Genomic DNA, 19,562 nt, shown 5'->3' with positions numbered 1-19,562 from the left:
ACTCTTATCTCCAACTAACCACTCAAAAAACTGGAAGAGGAGCTATGACTTAAAGTGGTAAAGCGGTAGCCTTGAGCAAAAGAGCTCAGGGACAATCCCCAGGCCGAGTTCAAGCCCCATGAATGACAAAAAAAAAAGAGAGAGAGAGAGAGACTAAAACAGGTAATAATAAAGTGATTATTTATAACAATATGCTACAATCGCTATCATTAGTTACTTAAAAGTAATGGGTGGTTCATTTGCACTCAGTACTTTTGGACCACAGATGGCCACTGGTAGGCAAAGAACTTGAAAAGTACAATAAAAGAAGACTAGAGAACTTAGACCAAGTAACCATTTTTTCATGTGCCAGTACTGGGGCTTGACTTGAGAGCTGTCTCTGAGCTTTTTTGCTCAAAGCTTGAGCTCTACCACTTGAGCCACAGCTCCACTTCCAGCTTTTTGCTGCTAAATTAGAGATAAGAGTCTACCTGGGCTGGCTTCTAACTGGGATCCCCAGATCTCAGCCATTCTAAGTAGCTAGGATTATTCCAGTGCTTGGCTGCATTATCTTCTTTTCTTTTCCTTATGTGGTACTGGGGCTGGAACCCAGGTCCTGACCCCTCCTACTCCCTGGACCCGTCAGACTAGACTACATGGCTCCCACAGCTTGCCCATCACCCCACTGTGGCTCATGCTGTTCCCTCCACTAAGTACACAGTCGGCTACACATCAAGTACCTGAGAATCTACCAAACCTAGGTTCTGGGGAGACAGTGATGCCTGAAACACAGTCCTTCCTTTGTGGGGGCTTTGCACATGAGTGGGGTAAACAGAAACCCAAGTGAGAAATTACAGAGCTGGTAACACCTGGCTAGGGAATGGGAGGGAGCTGGCTGGGTGGATGTGGAGGGGCCTGAGAAAGTTCTGAGCAGCAGGCAGGGAATTACTATGAAAGGCCTGGGGGGGGCGGGGGGGAGGTGGATGTCAGAGCCAGAAGCTGAGGAGCACCGTGGGGGAGAAAATCTAGGGTAGAGGTAGGTCCTGGAGGGCAAGGGTTGGAGAGGGTATGTGCTGGGTCGAGGAGGGGGGGGAGTGGGGGAGGGGGGAGGGGGTATGTGTGTGAAGATGATGAGCCAGAAGGCCAGGTACTGGTAGCTCACACCTGTAACACCTAGCTACTCGGGAGGCTGAGATCTGAGAATCACAGTTGGAAGCTGACCCAGATAGACAATTTCATGGGACTCTTATCTCCAACTAACTAGCCAAGACAAAAACAAAAACAAAAAACAAAAATGGAGGTATGGTTCAGGTAGTAGAGCATCAGCTTTGAGTGAAAAAGCTATGCAAGAGTAGGCGGCTCTGAGTTCAAGCACTACTATTGTCACAAGATAAAGAAAAAGAAGGGCCAGCAGGGGTTGGGTGCTGGTGACTCAAGCCTGTAATAATCCTAACTACTCATAAGGATGTGCTCTGAGGATTGAAATTCAGAGCCAGCTCAGGCAGAAAAGTCCATGAGACTCTTAGCTCCAATTTACCAGTAAAGAGCTGAAAGTAGAGGTGCGGTTCAAATGATAGAATAACAGTCTTGAGGGGGAAAGCTAAGCACGAGTTCAAGGCCCTGAGTTCAAGCCCTACTACCAGTATATACACAAAAAGAAACATCAGCTGGGCACTGGTGGCTCACGCCTGTAATCCTAGCTACTCAGGAGTTGAAAGCCAGCCCGGGCAGGAAAGACCATGAGACTCTTATCTCCAATAAACCACCAGAAAAAACAGAAGTGTTGCTGTGGCTCAAGTGGTAGAGCGCTTGCCTTGAGGAGCTGAGGGGTGTGTGTGTGTGTGTGTGTGTGTGTGTGTGTGTGTGTGTGTGTGTGTGTGTGTGTGTGTGTGTGTGTGTGTGTGTGTGTGTGTGTGTGTGTGTGTGTGTGTGTGTGTGTGTGTGTGTGTGTGTGTGTGTGTGTGTGTGTGTGTACCTTGAGGAGCTGAGGGGTGTGTGTGTGTGTGTGTGTGCCTTGAGGAGCTGAGGGGTGTGTGTGTGTGTGTGTGTGTGTGTGCCTTGAGGAGCTGAGGGTGTGTGTGTGTGTGTGTGTGATTTCCATCCAGCATCCAATCGTGTGTGTGTGTGTGTGTGTGTGTGTGTGTGATTTCCATCCAGCATCCAATCCAGAATTCCCTCCCCCACCACACACTGCTACTACGTTAAGCCTGGGGGAGCTTGGGAGGGGCTGACCTCATTCCCTGGCTTAGAGTGGCCCTGAGACCAAGAAAGGCAAACCAAGTCTTTGATTTGGATTGGATCCCAGGACACTGAAAGGCCCCAAATGGAGACTACAGCCACTCGAGGCTGTATGCAGGAACAACGGGGACAGGACTCTCTTTCTTTTGGGGCGGCTCAGCTGGTGGCCTGAGCCATCCAGGTCTGGGGAAGCCAGGGAGGACTCGAGGGGCCTGGACTCACCTTTGTAGAGCATGGACGCCAGCCGCACCTCATAGGAGGTCTTCCCATCCCGGTCGACCTCCTTGAATAGCCGCGTATTGTAGGCACTGAGGTTCTGGAAAAGATAGGGACAGGATTTGGGGGACAGTGAGGTCCAGAGGAGAGACAGCAAGGGAGGTAAAGCAGGCCGGGGCCTCCATGGAGGCTTCCTGAATCTGCTGTAAGACAGGGCAAGTGGCAAGGGCTAAGCGTTCTGCTTGGCTCAGTACACTGAGCACTGACTTCTGCTAACCACTGACTCAACCAAGCCATGCATCGTGTGACATCCAAGGGCCACAGCGATTGTCCACAGAAAAGCAGCTCATTGGCTACTGAGCAACACACAGGCCCAGAGCCCCAGCTAGAGATGTGGCTCTTGCTGTTTCATCCTGCCCCGAGCTGTCTCAGGCCTTAAAAGCCGAGGCAGCTCCAGCCTCCCACATCCGTGATGTCAAAGGATCCCCAGGTCCTTTCTACCCCATGGACCCAAGATGCTCTGACTCTGGGTTCAAGCTGGGACCCAAAAGCAGGCCAATGGTGAGGGACCAGGAGTAGGGGTCCCACCAAACTACCACCCTGAGGCCCAATGCCCAAACCTGGGAGTCCAGAAAGTCTTGGGCCAGTTTGGCATCTTCCATGGTACAATTCTCAGAGAAATAGGTGGTGACTCCCTGTTGGTGAAGTGGGGGGAGGTGAGTTAATGGAGGGCAGGAGGGGCTGCCCAGCAGGTGGTGGCCAGCCTCCTTCCCAGGCTCCCCGGGCCTCCACCCAGCAGCCTCCACCCTGCCTCCTCCAGCTCTTTCCAGGGAAGAAAGATACAAAACAAAGAAACAAGTAGATGCTCATTTTGGGTCTCTCCTCTCTGGCTGGTCCACCCTTCAGGCTTTCTTGTCTAACCCTGCACAGCCCAAGTTGCCTCCAAAGACCAGAGGCCCGGGAGCCTTCCTTCCCTAACACCTCCTTCCCCAGGGCCCTCCCTCTCCCAGATTTCCTCTCCTGTGCACACAGCATCCTGGGAGGTCAGATGTAGGTATTCAGTCCATCTTGCCTGTTTCCCACTTTGCAGATGGCAAAACTGAGACAAGCTACAGAAGATAGCTTATCAGTCGCTTGTAGCCCTCACCTCCTTCCCCAGCCCAAGGTGTCGAAGCCTTGGCTCCAAAGAGAACATGAGGTCCCCACAGTTCTGCCAGAGCCTCCTGACTTCTTCTGGATACTGTTGGGCAGCCACGCTGCACAGGACCACACATTCCAGCTTCTCCTGCAGGGGAACAAAAGGAAGCCACAGGCCTGGTCACGTGCTTCCCCCAAACCCGTCCTCCAGAACCTTCCTCCGCTCCCAAGCTCTTATTTTTCAATTGAAGACCTCAGAGCGTGGCTTGGGGACCAGCAGCCCCTGCAGGGCCTGACACAAGGGTGGAAGCTCAGGCCTGCACAGCCCTGATGAACTGGGCAGACATTTCCACATCCCAGTGGCTCATGCAGATATTATGGCCTGAGGAGTGCTGGCGCGGGAGTACAGTTGTTCCCGAGAGGCTCAGGCCCCACTGATGAGGGGGATGCCCCAGGCCCCCAAACCCCCATTCCCAGTGATAACCCTATTTTCTTTCTTGTGCTGGTACTGGGGCTTGAACTCAAGGCCTGAGCACTGTCCCTGGGCTTTTTTGCTCAAGGCTAATGCTCTACCACTTGAGCCACAGAGCCACTTGCAGCTTTTTTTGTGGTTCATTGGAAAGAAAAAGTCTCATAGACTTTCCTGCCTGGGCTGGCTTTGAACTGAGATCCTCAGATCTCAGCCTCCTGAGTAGCTAGGATTGCAGGCATGAGCCACCAGCACCTGGCATGGGCTCCATCCTTACAAGCACCTAACAGTTCACAATTCTACACCCTGCCCTCGTTTAACCAAGCTGAGATCTTCCTTTATATGGGAATCTGCAGTGACCGGCAAGGCTGGGTGACACATGGTTGACAGTGAAGGTTTGACCCAGTATCTCTGACTCCAGCTGGGGCTCTTCCTGTGGCATTTGCCACCCCCTCACCCCCATACCTTCCCCAGCTCACCTTGGGGAGGTTGGGAACAAACTTGGTGTCACCAAAAGACTTGTAGTTGCCCATGTTGGAATAGACCCCTGCAGCATAGACCAGGAACGCCTGAGAAGGGGAGGTAACATCGGATCAGAGACCAAGGAAGGCAGAGTCCCCCTTCACCTCCCCCCCAGACAGTATCCACCCCAGATCAGAACACCCAGATGGAACCAGAACCAGGATGGAGGGGGCGGGCAGGGAAATCTGGGGACAGGACCCAGAGATCCTGAAAAGCTCCAGTCTGGCTTAAGTTGTTTTCATAAACCAATTTTTCACACCTCCAACAGCACACCCAAATGGGTCTCAGTAGTTCAGTTTCAACAATTCATCAGAAAACAACCAGAGTCTCACCCACCTTTGCTCCCTCTACCCTCATCTGAATGTCTTGAAGGCCAAGTTCTAACACAGCCTCCTTCTGTGGAAAGCCTTCCCCCAAATAGCAGGCCTGCATGGCAGCTGGCAATGGATACAGCAAACAGAATCAGAGGGCTCAGTCACCTATCTATACTGTGGTGTTTTCCAGCCCCAGCTCTAGTCTCCCTCAAAACCCCAATCTTCCTTTCTGGAAGGCTAGCTGGAGGAGGAATGTCCCTACCCCACCCCCTCCAAAGAGAGGCATGTAAATTGGCTCAGCCAATCAGAGAAAGCTCTTTCCCTAGCTACAAGGATGAGCATAAAGCTCAAGGTGGCCACTACCCCCTAGTCTGGAGCCCCTAGGTTCCTCTACTGGGGTAGAGAGAGAAATGAAGGAAGCACTGAGCTCCTAAATCCAGCTATACCTGGATTATGTGAGTCAATTATTTTATTCATGCATTTGAGATGGGTTCCTACTACTTGCAAACAAATGGATCCCACCCAATATAGTAACATTTGGGACTTCCCCCTATGAACATTTCCATAGATGCTATGGAACTCTGAGTATTTCCATAAATACTAGCTTTTCCTAGCTCAAGGCCCAGGAATAGAAAGGATTACCCAAAGTGCAACAAGGGTATTAAGCTGATCAATCCTTTATTCTACTTATAGAAAAACAGACCATATTCCCATATAGTCTCTTTTTGTGTACCAGTACCGGGGCTTGTACTCAGGACCTGGGTGTTAGCCCTGAGTTCTTTTGCTCAAAGCTAGTGCTCTACCACCTGAGCCACAGCTCCATTTCAGGTTTTCTGGTGATGAATTATAAATAAGAGTCTTAGGGGCTTTTCTGCCCGGGCTAGCTCTGAACTTCAATCCTCAGATCTCAGCCTTTTGAGTAGCTAGAATTACAGGTGTGAGTTACCAGTACCATGCTTTCATACATTCTTGGTGGGAATGTAAAAAGGCAAAAAGCTTTTCTAGAAAGTAATTTAACAGAATTAGTTAATTATAAATGTATGAAGCCTCCAATTCAGCAATTCACCTTCTAGAACTAGATCCTACTCACACATGGGTACAAAGAAGTTCATAGTGGAACTGATTTTAAGAAAAAACAGGAACTCTCTAGATGCCCAGCAAAAAAAAAGACTAAGATGATCACAGTATATATTGCTGTGGGTTAACAGTAAAAAAAAAAAAAAAAGAATGGCAGCTCAGTGGTAGTGCTTGCTTCGTATGCATGAGGCCCTGGGTTTGATTCCTCAACACCACATAAACAGAAAAAGCTGGAAGTGGTGCTGTGGCTCAAGTTAGTAGAGCACTAGCCTTGAGCGGAAGAGCTGAGGGACAACAGCGCCCAGGCCCAGAGTTCAAGCTCTACAACTGACAAAAAAAAAAAAAAAAAAAAGAACAAGGTGTGGTTGGGAATGTGGCTTAGTGGTAGAGTGCTTACCTAGCTTGCATGAAGCCCTGGGTTCAATTCCTCAGTAATACATAAACAGAAAAAGCCAGAAGTGGCACTGTGGCTCAAGTGGTAGAGTGCCAGCCTTGAGCAAAAGACAGTCAGGGACAGTGCCCAGGCCCTGAGTTCAAGGCCCAGGGTCAGCAAAAAACAAAAAACAAACAAACAAACAAACAAAAAAACGAGGTGGAGGCAGATGTAGTGGCCTATACCCATAAATACAGCTACTCAGGAGGCAGAGATAGGAGAATCATAATTTGAGGCTAGTCTGGGTAAAAGTTAGTGAACCCCTATTTCAAAATCAAGCTGAGGGAAAAACCCATTAAAACAAACAAATAAAAAATCAAGCTGGAGACTTGTCTATATGCCTTTAATCTTAGCTACTCTAAAGGCTGAAATCTGAGGACTAAGATTCAAAGCCAGCCTAGGCAGGAGAGTCCATAAGACTCTTACCTCCAATTAACCATAAGAAGGGGGTGCGGGGCTGGGCATCAGCGTCTCTCGAAAATCCTAGCTACTCAGGAGGCAGAGATTTGAGGATTAGGGTTTAAAGCCTGGGCAGGAAAGTCTGTGCAACTTTTATCTCCAATAAACTACTAAAAAAGCAGATAGTAGAGCTGTGGCTCAAGTTTTAGAGCACTAGCCTTGAGCAAAAGGAGCTCAGGGTCAGCATCCAAGTCCTGAGGTCAAGCCCCAGGACTGGAACACACACACACACACACACATGCACGCACGCATGCACGCACGCACGCACGCAAGGGCATGCGTGCTAAAGCTGAAAGTGGAACTGTGGCTCAAATGGTAGAGCACAGCCTTGAGTGAAAAAGCTAAGGCACAGCACCCAGGAATTGAATTCAAGCCTCAGTACTGGCTCAAGAAAGGAAGGAAGGAGGAAGGAAGAGAGAGAGGGGGAGGGAGTAAAGATGGAAGGAAGCAAGAAACGGAGGGAGGGAAGACAGGTGGGAAAAGTGTAGTTGAAGTGGTAGAGTGCTTGTCTAGCATGTACAAAACACTAGGTTAGATCTCTAACACCAAAAAAGACCAATAAATAAATAAATAACCCCCTTTGTCCAGGTACAGTGATAGTGTACACCTGTAATCTTAGCTACTCTAGAGGTAGGAACTGAGAAGATCACAATTTGAGGCCAATACAGGCAAAGAAGTTGGTGTGATCTTTTCTCAAGCTAGTAAGCTGGGAGTGTTGGTTCACACCTGTAATCCCCTGGACTCAGAAGGCATAGGGAGGAGGGACTGCAGTCTGAGGCCAGCACTAGGCAAAACTTTAGACCTTATTCTAAAAGCAAAAAGGAGTAGTGAGTGTGGCTTAAAGCTACAGAGTATCAGCCATGGGGTTAAAAGCTGAGCAAGAGCTTGATGGCCAGAGTTCAAGTATAACCAGTATAACCCCAAAATGAATGAATGGCCAGGGGCCAGTAGCACATGCTTGTAATCCTAATTACTCAGGAGGCTGAGATCTGAGGACTGAGGTTCAAAGCCAGCACAGGTAGGAAAGCCCATGAGAATCTTATCTCTAATTAACCACAAAAAAGCCAGAAGTGGAGCTGTTGTTCAAACAGTTGAGTACTAGCACTGAACAAAACAGCTCAGGGACAGTGCCCAGGCCCTGAATTCAAGCCCCAGGATCAGCACACACACACAAACAAAATTAATGAATAAGTGAATACATACATATATACGTACATGCGTACATAAACAGCAAAAGGACTGACTTAAGTGGCAAAGCATTTGTCTTGCAAGCACAAGACTCTAAGTACTAAAAAAAAATAAGGTGGATTCATATATAACCCAAGGAAGGCCTCTCAGACATGATGTTCACACAGTGAAAAGAGCCAGACACACAACACCTAGCACACAATCTCATTCCTGTGAGATTAAGAACCTGATACACTGCGCATGCACACCCACCGGTACCTAATACACTGACAAGAAATGAAGGCCGTGTCCAGATGCAGCAGCCACCTCTGCAGAGGCTGAGGATGGGCAACCTTTGTGTTTTGTTTGTATAAACTACCCCTGAAACAAGTGTAAAACTCTGAGTTCAATCCACTTTGTCTTTCTGTAGTATACTAAGAATTCATGTTACCTGACTAGTAAATCCACAAACAAGGCTGGGCGTGGCAGCACAGGACTGTAATTCCAGAACTTGGGAGGTGGGGCAGAAGGGTTGAAAGGTCTTTTGTCTTTTCTTTTCTCTTCACAGTAGGAAGGTTTGAGCTGAGGCCTCATGTTTCCTAGGCATGGGCCCTGACAAGCCGTTTCCCTAGGCCCGTTTGCTTTTAATTATTTTTCAGATAGGATCTTGCTTTTATCTAGGCTGGTATAAGAACCTTGATCCTGGGCTGGGAAGGTGGCTCAGTGGTAGAGCACTTGCCTTGCATGCCTGAGGCCCTGGGTTCGATTCCTCAGCACCACATATGCAAAAAGGAAAAAAAGCTGGAAGTGGCGCTGTGGTTCAAGTGGTAGAGCGCTAGCCTTGAGCTGAAGAGCTGAGGAACAGTGTCCAGGCCCAGAGTTCAGGCCCCATGACCGGACCCCCCCCCCCAAAAAAAAGAACCTTGATCCTGCTATTACCACTTTCCATTTGCACCACCATACATACTTGGACCTTGGTCCCAAGACTGAGTCTGAGAACGACCTAGACTACAAAGCAATACCTTGTATTTATAAACTGATTTGTTGAATTGAAACACCTTTGTGCAACTACTTAAAAGTAATAACAAGAAAGATGGAAGGAAGGAAGGAAGGAAGGAGCGTAAGAGGGAAAAGGAAAAGAAGAAAAAAAAAGAAAAGAAAGGAAAGGAAAGGAAAGGAAAGCTGGACACTGGTGGCTCATGTCTATAATCCTAGTTACTCAAGATGCTGAGAATTGAAGTTTGAAGCCAGCTAGAGTAAACAATCCAAGAGACTCTTATCTGCAATTAACCAGCAAGAAGCCAGAAGTGGTAGTAGTATGGTTCAAGTGGCAGAGTGCCAAGCTGCAAGCAAAAAACGCCGATCAAGAGTTCAAGCTATGGCTGGGAAGGTGGCTCATTAGTAGAGTGCTTGCCTTGGATGCATGAGGCTCTGGGTTCGATTCCTCAGCACCACCTAAACAGAAAAAGCCAGAAGTGGCACTGTGGCTCAAGTGGTAAAGCACTAGCCTTGAGCTGAAGAACTGAGGAAGAGCGCCCAGACCCAGAGTTCAAGCCCCACAACTGACAAAAAGGAAGGAAGGAAGGAAGGAAGGAAGGAAGGAAGGAAGGAAGGAAGGAAGGAAGGAAGGAAGGAAGGAGTTCAAGCTACAACAAAAAGCAAAACCCTATCTCAAAAGTAACCAGTACCAAAAAGGGCTAGCGTGTGGCTCGTGCAGAAGAGTGCTTTGCCTAGCAAGTATGAAGCTCTGAGTTCAATCTGCAGCACCAGATCCTACCCCCCCAAATTATATATATAATATATATATATTATATATATATACATACATATATATTCATATATGTGTGCATATATACATACATATGTACATATATGTGTATATATATACGTATGTATATATGTATGTCAGGAAACAGAACATTTTTCCCAGGTCCCTATCACGTGGAAGTGGAACAGTGGCCTACATCTCAGACCTTCTGCTTTCTACTCTGGACTCCTTCCTCTCTCCTCCACAGAAACCTGCTGCTACTTCCTTAGTTCTAATCACAGCAGCCACAGGGACCTCTGTGTGGCGGGGAAGCCACATACAGACGCCACCTACTCCAACAGACAGATGTGCCCCCCTACATCTGGGCCCCTCCCACCCAGCAGCCCTTCAGGAAACAGCCCCAGGAACTCACCTGGTACTCCTCCTCGGTCAGGCCCTGGGCTAGGGCGCGATGGCGCAGCTGGTCGGGGTCCTCGGCACGGAAGAGGCGGCTGAGCAGGGCATAGATGTAGGGCGCCTCTGGGGATGTCTGCAGCAGCACGGCCAGGCCTCCGTACCAGGCAGCCCTGGACAGGTAGTGGGCATAGAGGCGCTCTGTGGGTGACAGCAGGCGGAAGGCCTCTCGGCAGTCCAGGCTGGATACGCCGATGTCATTAGGCAGGATGTACTGGGTGTCTGCCATGAGACCTGCAGAGAACCAACACCAATATCACAGCCACCAAGGGCATATGCCAACAGCCTATTTGAAAGGTCCTGACTGTGCTTGCTCCTCCCAAAACCCAGAGGGGAAGGAAATACTACAGTACCTACTCACCTAGATATCCTGAGAGTCAGTCAGGGGACTGACACAAGGACATCATGAGATATATTAGTGGGCCATATTTGGCCTGTGGCCCATCATTCCTGAAGTCTGAATCCAACTTCCTAGTATCACAGATGAGGAAACTAAGACCCAGAGAGGCCAAGAGCCTTACCTAATCCACAAATCCAGAAGTCAGCAGCACAGACCCTCATTTCTAGACCCCCTAGGCCAGCCTCCTCCCTGTCTCTCCTCCTCTGGCTCCTAGCCTACTTGTTCAACACTTTCTTCAACACCTAGGCTCTGGTAGTACACGCCTATAATCTTAGCTTCTCAGGAAACAGATCTGAGAATCATGGTTCAAAACCAGCTGAGGCAGAAAAGTCTGTGAGAACTTTTTTTTTCCTCGTCAGTCATGGGGCTTGAACTCTGGACCTGGGTGCTGTCCCTGAGCTCTTCAGCTCAAGATGCATACCACTTGAGTCACAGAGCCTAACTCAGGATGCAGAGATCTGAAGATCACAGTTCAAAGCCAGCCCAGGCAGCAAAGTCTGTAAGACTATTACCTCCAGTGAAGTACCAAAGAAGCTGGAAGTGAAACCGTGGTGATAGAGCACTAGCCTTGAGCAAAAAAACTCAGGGACAGCACCCAAGCCCTGAGTTCAAACCCCAGGACCGCCATGCATGTGTGTGCGCGCGCGCACATACACACACATGCCGGAGGACAATGGATAATGCCAACTACATCTGGTTGGCATACAAGGTTCGTTTCTTTTGTTTGTTTTTGCCAGTCTAGGACCTGGGCACTGTTCCTGAGCTTCTTTTTGCTCAAGGCTAGCACTCTACTACTTGAGCCACAGCACTACTGCCAGCTTTTTCTGCTTATGTGGTACTGAGGAATTGAACACAAGGCCTTAGAACCTAGAGCGCATAAGCACTCTACCACTAAACCACATTCTCAGCCAGCATGCAAGATTTAACTTGGATTAAGATTTTCATGCCAGGCACTGGTGGCTAATACCTGTAATCATAGCTACTCAAGAGGCTGAGCTCTGAGAATCACCGTTCAAAGCCAGCCTGGGCAGGAATGTCTATGAGACTTTTTAATCTCCAATAAATTACCAAAAAGCTCCAAGTGGCATTGTGGTTCAAGTGGCAGAGCGCTTGCCTTGAGCTGAAGAGCTGAGGGCCAATACCCAAGCCCAGAGTTCAAGCCCCATGACTGGAAAAAAAAAAAAAAGAATAAAATTTTCCTAGAACATATAGGTATAGGCAGAAACTTTCTGAAAAGAGTCCTAAGGGCACAGCAGATAGGAGAGAGACTTGACAAATAGGATTATGTTGGGAGCTGGCCCCGTGAGCAACAGTCCTGAGCCTCCTCATCCCTGCCCATGGCCTGAAGCAGCAACAGCTGATCAGTTGGGAGACAGAGAAAGAGGATGTTTCTCTCATCATAACTTTAAGCTAGACATTGTGCTCAGCTATCTCTAACCACAGGCCTCCTGATTTCTGTTATGGCTAAAGCTGCTGGCACCTACAGAATGCAACTTGTCACATACATCTTGACCTCCCCTTGCCCTTTCCTGTGCAAAAACTCTGTATAGAAAAAATACACTCTTAAGGTGTACCTGCGTGTGTGCTTCTTCAATCTCCTACCTTCTTCCCTCCAAAACAGCTTGACATGGCTGGTCTGTGGCAGGAGTACATCAAAATAAAAAGTTTCTACACAGCGAAGAACATAGTTACTAAATTAAAAAGACAGTGCCAAACCGGGTGCCGGTGGCTCATGCTTATAATCCTAGCTACTCAGGAGGCTGAGATTTGAGGAGCACAGTTCAAAGCCAGCCTGGGCAGGAAAGTCCATGAGACTCTTATTTCCAATTAGTCACAGAAAGCCAGAAGTGGCACTGTGGCTCAAGTAGTAGAACACTCCCATTGAGCTGAAGAGCTGAGGGACAGCGCTCAGGCCCAGAGTTCAAGCCCCATGACCAAAAAAAAAAAAAAAAAAAAAAAAGACAGCCAACAGACTGGGAGAAGATCCTTACCAGCAATATATCTGACGAAGTCCTCATATCCAATATATACATGGAGCTCAAGAAACTAACCCTTCCCAAAGCGAATAAAGCAATCACTAAATGGGCAAAGGAGCTAAGGAGAGACTTCATAGAGAAGAGGTAAGAATGGCAAAAATGTTGAAAATGAATTATACAACTTGTAGGTGGGTACAGGAGGGAAAAACTGTGAGAGAGAGAGAGGGAAGGGGCGGCATTGTCCAAAAAGAAATGTACACTTTACCTGCCTTAGGTAACTGTAACACCTTTGTATGTTACCTTTATAATAATAATAATTTTTGAAAAATGGCAAACCAAGTGCCAGTGGGTCACACCTATAATCCTAGCTACTCAGAAGGCTGAGAGCTGAGGATCACAGTTTGAAACCAGCCTGGTCAAGAAAGTCCCTGTGAGACTCATCTCCAATTAACCATCAGAAAATCCAAATGGCACTGTTGTTTAAAGTAGTAGAGCACTGGTCTTCTGCAAAAAGAGCTCAGAGACAGTGCCCAGGCCCTGAGTTCAAGCCCACAACTGACAAAAAAACAAAAACAAAAACAAAAACACATGAGGAAATGCTTATCATCCTTGGCCATAAAGGAAACACAAATCAAAACAACTCTAAAAGTCCATCTTACCCCAATTAGACTGGCCAACATTTTCAATTTGATTTTTGTTGTTGTTGTTGTTGTTGTTGTTGTTTTGTCTTGTGAGCTTTTTTGCTCAAGGCTGGTGCTCTATGGCTTTGAGCCACAGCTCCACTTCCAGTTTTCTGGTGGTCAATTGGAGCTTACTGTTTCACAGCCTTTCCTTGCCTGGGCTGGCTTTGAACCACAATCCTCAGATCCTGAGTAGGTAGGATTACAGGTGTGAGCCACCAGCACCCAGCCCATTGTGATTTTGAACAACAAATGTTGGCAGGGATGTGGGAAAAAAGGAACCCTATTGCACTGTCAGTGGGACTATAAACTAGTACAATGACTCTGGACAGCAGTCTGGAGTGACTTCAAAAAACTAAGCATAGGGGCTAGGAAGATGGCTCAGTGCTTGCCTTGCATGCCAGAGCCCTGGGTTCGATTCCTCAGCACCACATAAGAAAAAAGAAAAAAAGCCGGAAGTGGCGCTATGGCTCTAATGGTAGAGCGCTAGCCTTGAGCTGAAGAGCTGAGGGACAGCGCCCAGGCCCAGAGTTCAGGCCCCACAACCAGACCCAAAAACAAACAAACAAACAAAACTAAGCATAGACCTTCTCTACGATCTAGCCATACCACTCCTGGGCATCTAGCCAGAATATCACAAACCAGGATACCATAAAGATACTTGCACATCCATGTGGGCTGCACTATTCACAATAGCCAATTTATAGAAACAGCCTAGATGAATGGATCCCAAAAAATGTGGTACCTATACACACCTACAAAAATTATGTTAAGGGGCTGGGAAGGTGGCTCAGTTGTAGAGCGCTTGCCTTGCATGCCTGAGGCCCTGGGTTCAATTCCTCAGCACCACATAAGCAAAAAGAAAAAAAGCCGGAAGTGGCGCTGTGGCTCAAGTGGTAGAGCGCTAGCCTTGAGCTGAAGAGCTGAGGGACAGCGCCCAGGCCCAGAGTTCAGGCCCCACGACCGGACCCAAAAAAAAAAAAAAAATTATGTTAAGGGCTGGAAAGGTGGCTCAGTGGTAGAGTGCTTGCCTTGCATGTATGAGGCCCTGGGTTCGATTCCTCAGCACCACATAAGCAGAAAAAGTTGCAAGTGGTGCTGTGGTTCAAGTGGTAGTGCATTAGCCTTGAAGCTGAAGAGCTGAGGGACAGCGCCCAGGCCCAGAGTTCAGGCCCACGACTGGCAATAAAAAATAAAAATTATGTTAAGTGAGGTAAGCCAAGCTCAAAGAGTCAAAGGAGCATGTTTTCTCTCATATACAGAAGCTAGATCTAATATATGCTGGGACATAATAAATTATATTGATCTCTAGGCATTCACACACAGTGAAATCAAAGGATGTTCTTTTTTTTTAGTTTAAATGTTTTTAAGTTGTTATTAGAAAGGTGATGTACAGAGGGGTGACAGTTACATAAGCCAGGTGGGTACTTTTCACTTTGGTCAATGTCACCCCTTCTCTAACTCTCTCCCAGTTTTTCCCTTCCATCCCCACCCACAAGTTGTATAGTTCATTTTCAACATAGTCTAGTGAGCACCACTGCTGCATTTGTTCACCCTTTGTCTCTCCACTTCTGTGCCCTCCTTACCCTCCCAAAGACAGATACACAAACAAACAAGACAAAAAGAAAACAAAGCACTGGTGGCTCATGCCTGTAAATCTTAGCTACTCAGGAGGCTGAGATCTGAGTATCTCAGTTCAAAACCAGCACAGGTAGGAAAGACCATGAGATAGATAGCTCCAATTAACCATCAGAAAACTGGAAGTGGAGCTGTGGCTCAAAGTCATAGAGCACCAGCCTTGAGCAAAAGAGCTCAGGGACAGCGCTCAGGCCCTGTGTTCAAGCCCCATGACCACCACCACCAACAACCAAAACAACAACAACAACAAAACAGCAACAAAGAAAAAAATCTCATTTCCATTTCCTGGAGTTCATTTAGATACTATTTTATATGATCAGAAGTACATAGGCATTGTGCCTTTGTGTTCCTTTCTTAAGAGTATTCTCTGGGGCTGGGAATGTGGCTCAGTGGTAGAGTGAGTGCCTAGAATGCATGAAGCCCTGGGTTCAATTCCTCAGTACCACATGAACAGAAAAACCTGGAAGTGACTGTGGCTCAAGTAGTAGAGTGCTAGCCTTGAACAAAAGAAGCTCAGGGACAGTGCCCAGGGCCTGAGTTCAAGCTCCAGGACTGGCAAAATAAAAAAATAAAAATTAAATTAAAAAATAAACAAAACATAACACAAAAAATAAAATAGAACTTAAAAAAAAAGAGTATCCTCCTTTGCCTTCACTGTGAATAAATGCCTAGAATCCTTATAATTTATCATGTGCCAGTGTATTTCAGATCTAGCTTTTGCATATAAAAGAAAACATGTGCCATTTATTTCTGACCTGGCTTACTTCACTTAACATAATTTGTTCTAGGTCCATCCATTTACCTTCTTTCTAATGGCTGTGTAAAATTCCATTGTGTATAGGTAGCACTTTATTTTTGCCGGTCATGAGGTCTGAACTATGGGCCTGGGCCTGGCCTGTCCCTCAGCTCTTCAGCTCAAGGCTAACACTCTACCACTTAAGCCAGAGGGCCCCTTCCGGCTTTTTCAGCTTATGGCGTGCTGAGAAATCCAACCCAGGGCCTCATGCATGCAAAGCAAGCACTCTACCACTGAGCCACCTTCCCAGCACCAGGTACATTTTTTTGGATCCACTCTATTGTAGGAGCATCTGGACTGCTTCCATAAATTGGCTATTGTGAACAGTGCAGCAATGAACATGAATGTGAAAGTATCTTTATGGTATCCTGGCTTGTGATGCTCTAGGTAGATGCCCAGGAGTGGTATGGCTGGGTTGTAGGGAAGATTAAGACATGGAGCCTGAATTCTGGGCTTAGGCATGGTTCCTGAGTGCTTTAACTCAAGGCTAGCATTCTTTCACTTTGAGCCTCGACACCACTTTCCATTTTCTGGTGATTAATTGGAGATAAGAGTCTCAAATTTTCCTGCTTGGGCTGGCTTCCAACCTAGATCCTCAGATCTCAGCCTCCTGAATAACTAGGATTACAGGGGTGAGCCACCAGCACCCCACCTACTTTTTGTTTTGTTTTGTGGGTTGTTTTTTTTTTAAGAACCTCCAGACTGCTGCCCAGAGTGGTTGTACTGTTTGCATTCCTACCAACAATGCAATAGGGTTCCTCCAAAGGATATTTTTGGTGGAGGAACACAAAGGTGCAATGCCTATGTGCATCTGGTCAGATAAAATAATATTTATCAAATGAACTCCAGGAAATGGAAAAAAAGAGGTTGTTTTTTTCTTTGCTGCTGTTTTTGTTCATGAGTCTGTCTTGGGAGGGTAAGGGGAGTAGAAATGAAAGGACAGAGGGTGAACAAATGCAGCAGTGGTACTCACTTGAAAATGTGTATAAGACTTGTGCGGGGGATGGGAGGGGAAAAGAGAGAAATGAATGTACTCTTTATCTGACTTATGTAACTGTCACCCCTCTGTACATCACCTTTATAATAATTTATTTTAAAAAAAGAAGAACTTGAAAATTTTTTTCCCGGTCCTATTCCTCACAGCGCTGCCAGCAAGTGACCTATTCCAGTCCCTCTGTCTTTGCCCTCCATTCTCCTTCTCCTGCCTTCCTTCTCGTCCGGGAAAGCCACAGAAGTTCACTGCCCATTGGACAGATGGGGAAATTGAGAATCGGTGAGGGCAAGAATCTTACCAAAGCTGTTACACGCTCGCTGGGCGCCGGGATCTCCTAGGCCGGGGCACGGCCCCGCCGCGGCCCAGCCTGGCGCCCCCGGCCGCCCCCCGGCCCCGGGCTCCGCCCCCACGGCGCGAGTCCCGGGGTTCCGAAGGGGTCTGAACTCTGCGGCTCGCCACGCCCGCGGCCCTGGGGCCCGCAAAGACTTGGAGGGAGTCGTGGAGGATGCGCAGGAAGGGGCCGATCTTGTGCTCGGCCCCGCGTCGCGCTGATCCCTTGAGGGTGACACAATGTGACCCCCAAACCCAGGCGCCGCAAACTCACCTGCAGCAGCTGCTCCGCTCGCAAACTCACTTCCTGCTTCCGGCTCCCCCATTCATTGGGGCTTCCCAAACCCCGCCCTCACTGGCCAATTGTCTGGTTCCCGGGCCCAGACGGACAGCGGCTTCAGCCAATAGGCGGGAAGAAACAAGCACCCTGCCTCCCGGGCACTACGCGAATCGCTCGGCTTGGCCCCTGCGGCCTTGGCCTTTTGTGCGCCGGCCACGATCGCGTGGGGGTGGGGACCCTGGGTGACCGGCTCGTCGGCGGCCTGGCCCAGGTCAACGCGGCTGACAAGATCCCAGAGCACCAAGGCCCCTGTGCAGGAGAGACTCCTAGAGTCCCCCAACCTGCTTTACTCGACCTGGTGGGCTGGGGGTGGGGGTGGGAGGAAGGGGGTCTGGAGTAGAGGCCCCTCAGAGACTACACAGTTGTAGGTGCGAGGAATCAATGCTACTGCAGTGGTCGAAGGTCAAATCAAGCTTTTTTCACCCCCGGATGTGTGACCTTTTGCGTGTGTGTGTGTGCCAGTACTGGGGCTTGAACTCAGGGCCTGGAAGCTGTACCTTAGCTTTTTCTGCTCAAGGCTAGTACCACCCTACCACTTGAAACAGATCTTCACTTCCAACTTTTTGCTGTTAATTAGAGATCAGTCTTTCCGGTTAATCTCCCAGGCTAGCTTCAAACCCCAATCCTCAGATCTCCGTTTCCTGAGTAGGATTACAGGTGTGAGCCACTGGTGTCCTGCTAGCTGTGTGACCTTAAGTGGGTCACTTTAGCTCTATAGATCTTGGCTTCATCAGCCGGAAAACTGGATTAATAAGTGAATCCATTCCAGGAATATCCTAGGCACCAATGACTGCCAGCTGGTCAGTGCTGTGTGTGCGCGGAGGCAGTGTTTGACTGAAGTCCAGCATGCTGTCCTTGTCTTGCCTGTGTCTAGGCTCAGGGCAGTCACTGCCCACCACAGACACGTTTCTCATTCACAAAAATTCCCAAAGCTCTTCACAATAGTACTATTAGCTGTGGGTTCTTTATATACAGGAGATCAATTAAGGGGTTTTGTGTTTTGTCAGGTGAATTGGAAATGTACTCTTTAAGAGGAGGTAATAGCTGTCTATGGCCACCAGGGGGCAGCTGGAGTGGGCAAAGGATCCAGTATTCAGGCCTTGGGATTCAACTTTTTTTTTTCTTCCTTTTGTTGTTGTTTAGTTTGGTTTGGTTTTTGTACTGGTGATGGAACCTAGGACACTTTACTTGATAGGAAACTTTTTTTTTTTTTTTTTTTGTCGGTCATGAGGCCTATACTCTAGGTCTGGGTGCTGTCCCTCAGCTCTTCAGCTCAAGGCTAGAGCTCTACCACTTGAACCACACCACCACTTCCGGGTTTTTCTGCTTACGTGGTGCTAAGGAATCGAACCCAGGGCCTTGTGCATGCGAGGCAAGCACTCTATCACTGAGCCACCTAGGCAGCTTTCTATATTCTAGTCCTGCCTAATTTCATTTTATGATGGTCAATAGCATTTACTTTAGTCCTATACCAGAGCTGGCCTTGGGGGGGGACTCCCTTAATTCATGCAAAGCCTTTGATAGAGCTTAACATTTAACCCATTGCACAGATGGGAAAACTAAGAGTGTCCATTATTTCCATTAGAACACACAACATGTCTTCAGGAATCTGTAAGGTGGGGCCTAGCCTTATTCAGACCTCAACACCCCACCACACACACACACACACACACACACAGAGTCATCTAATTGGGATCATGGCTGTCGCCTACCTGGGTTTTCCCCAGAAGTATAAGGGCCAGGCAAGGAAATAATATTAAGTACTTTTTCACAGGTGCTTTCCATACATTCACAAGCACTTGGCGAGGCAGAGGTAATTGCATTTAATTACCATAGGATCCCAGGTTCAAAGACCTGGCAAAGAGCAGAGTTGGGGCAAGGATGGGAGTGCCTGGCTTCTAATAGCCCTGAATTCTCCCAAGCACCCACAGACATGTCTTTTGCTTGTCTCTCCTCTTAGAGCCAGAAATTTCCCACTAGAAATGGGACCAGAATGTTCTACTGCTTGGCTCCCAACACCGTCAGAAGTAAAAACAGGGGAGACATCTATTTCTAGGGTTTGGGAGTAGAGTGGGAAATCCTTCCACCCCCACTCAGAAGTCCTCATTTACCCTCCATCCCACTGCAACTGGGTGACACTCCAGAAGCATCCCTCCTGTTCACATGTGTGGGTGCT

General features: G+C 48.0%; 1 protein-coding gene across 1 annotated transcript in view; it reads right to left on the bottom strand.

Moving 5' to 3' along the window:
• LOC138824344 (dipeptidyl peptidase 3) overlaps positions 1-17,363 on the bottom strand; it is a 29,797-nt gene extending 12,434 nt beyond the window's left edge. The window contains exons 1-6 of the mRNA XM_070018170.1: positions 17,321-17,363; positions 10,192-10,466; positions 4,519-4,608; positions 3,581-3,718; positions 3,054-3,128; positions 2,440-2,533 (exon numbers count right to left, since the gene is read on the bottom strand). Coding sequence (XP_069874271.1) covers positions 2,440-2,533; positions 3,054-3,128; positions 3,581-3,718; positions 4,519-4,608; positions 10,192-10,461 — 667 coding nt within the window. The 5' untranslated portion in view covers positions 10,462-10,466; positions 17,321-17,363. The remainder of the gene's footprint in view (positions 1-2,439; positions 2,534-3,053; positions 3,129-3,580; positions 3,719-4,518; positions 4,609-10,191; positions 10,467-17,320) is intronic.
• Positions 17,364-19,562: the final 2,199 nt, after the last annotated feature.

Source organism: Dipodomys merriami, unplaced genomic scaffold, assembly GCF_024711535.1.
Source record: "Dipodomys merriami isolate MVZ:Mamm:240054 unplaced genomic scaffold, mDipMer1.0.p SCAF_128, whole genome shotgun sequence".
Taxonomy (NCBI): domain Eukaryota; kingdom Metazoa; phylum Chordata; class Mammalia; order Rodentia; family Heteromyidae; genus Dipodomys; species Dipodomys merriami.
This window is presented reverse-complemented; position numbering and strand designations above follow the sequence as displayed.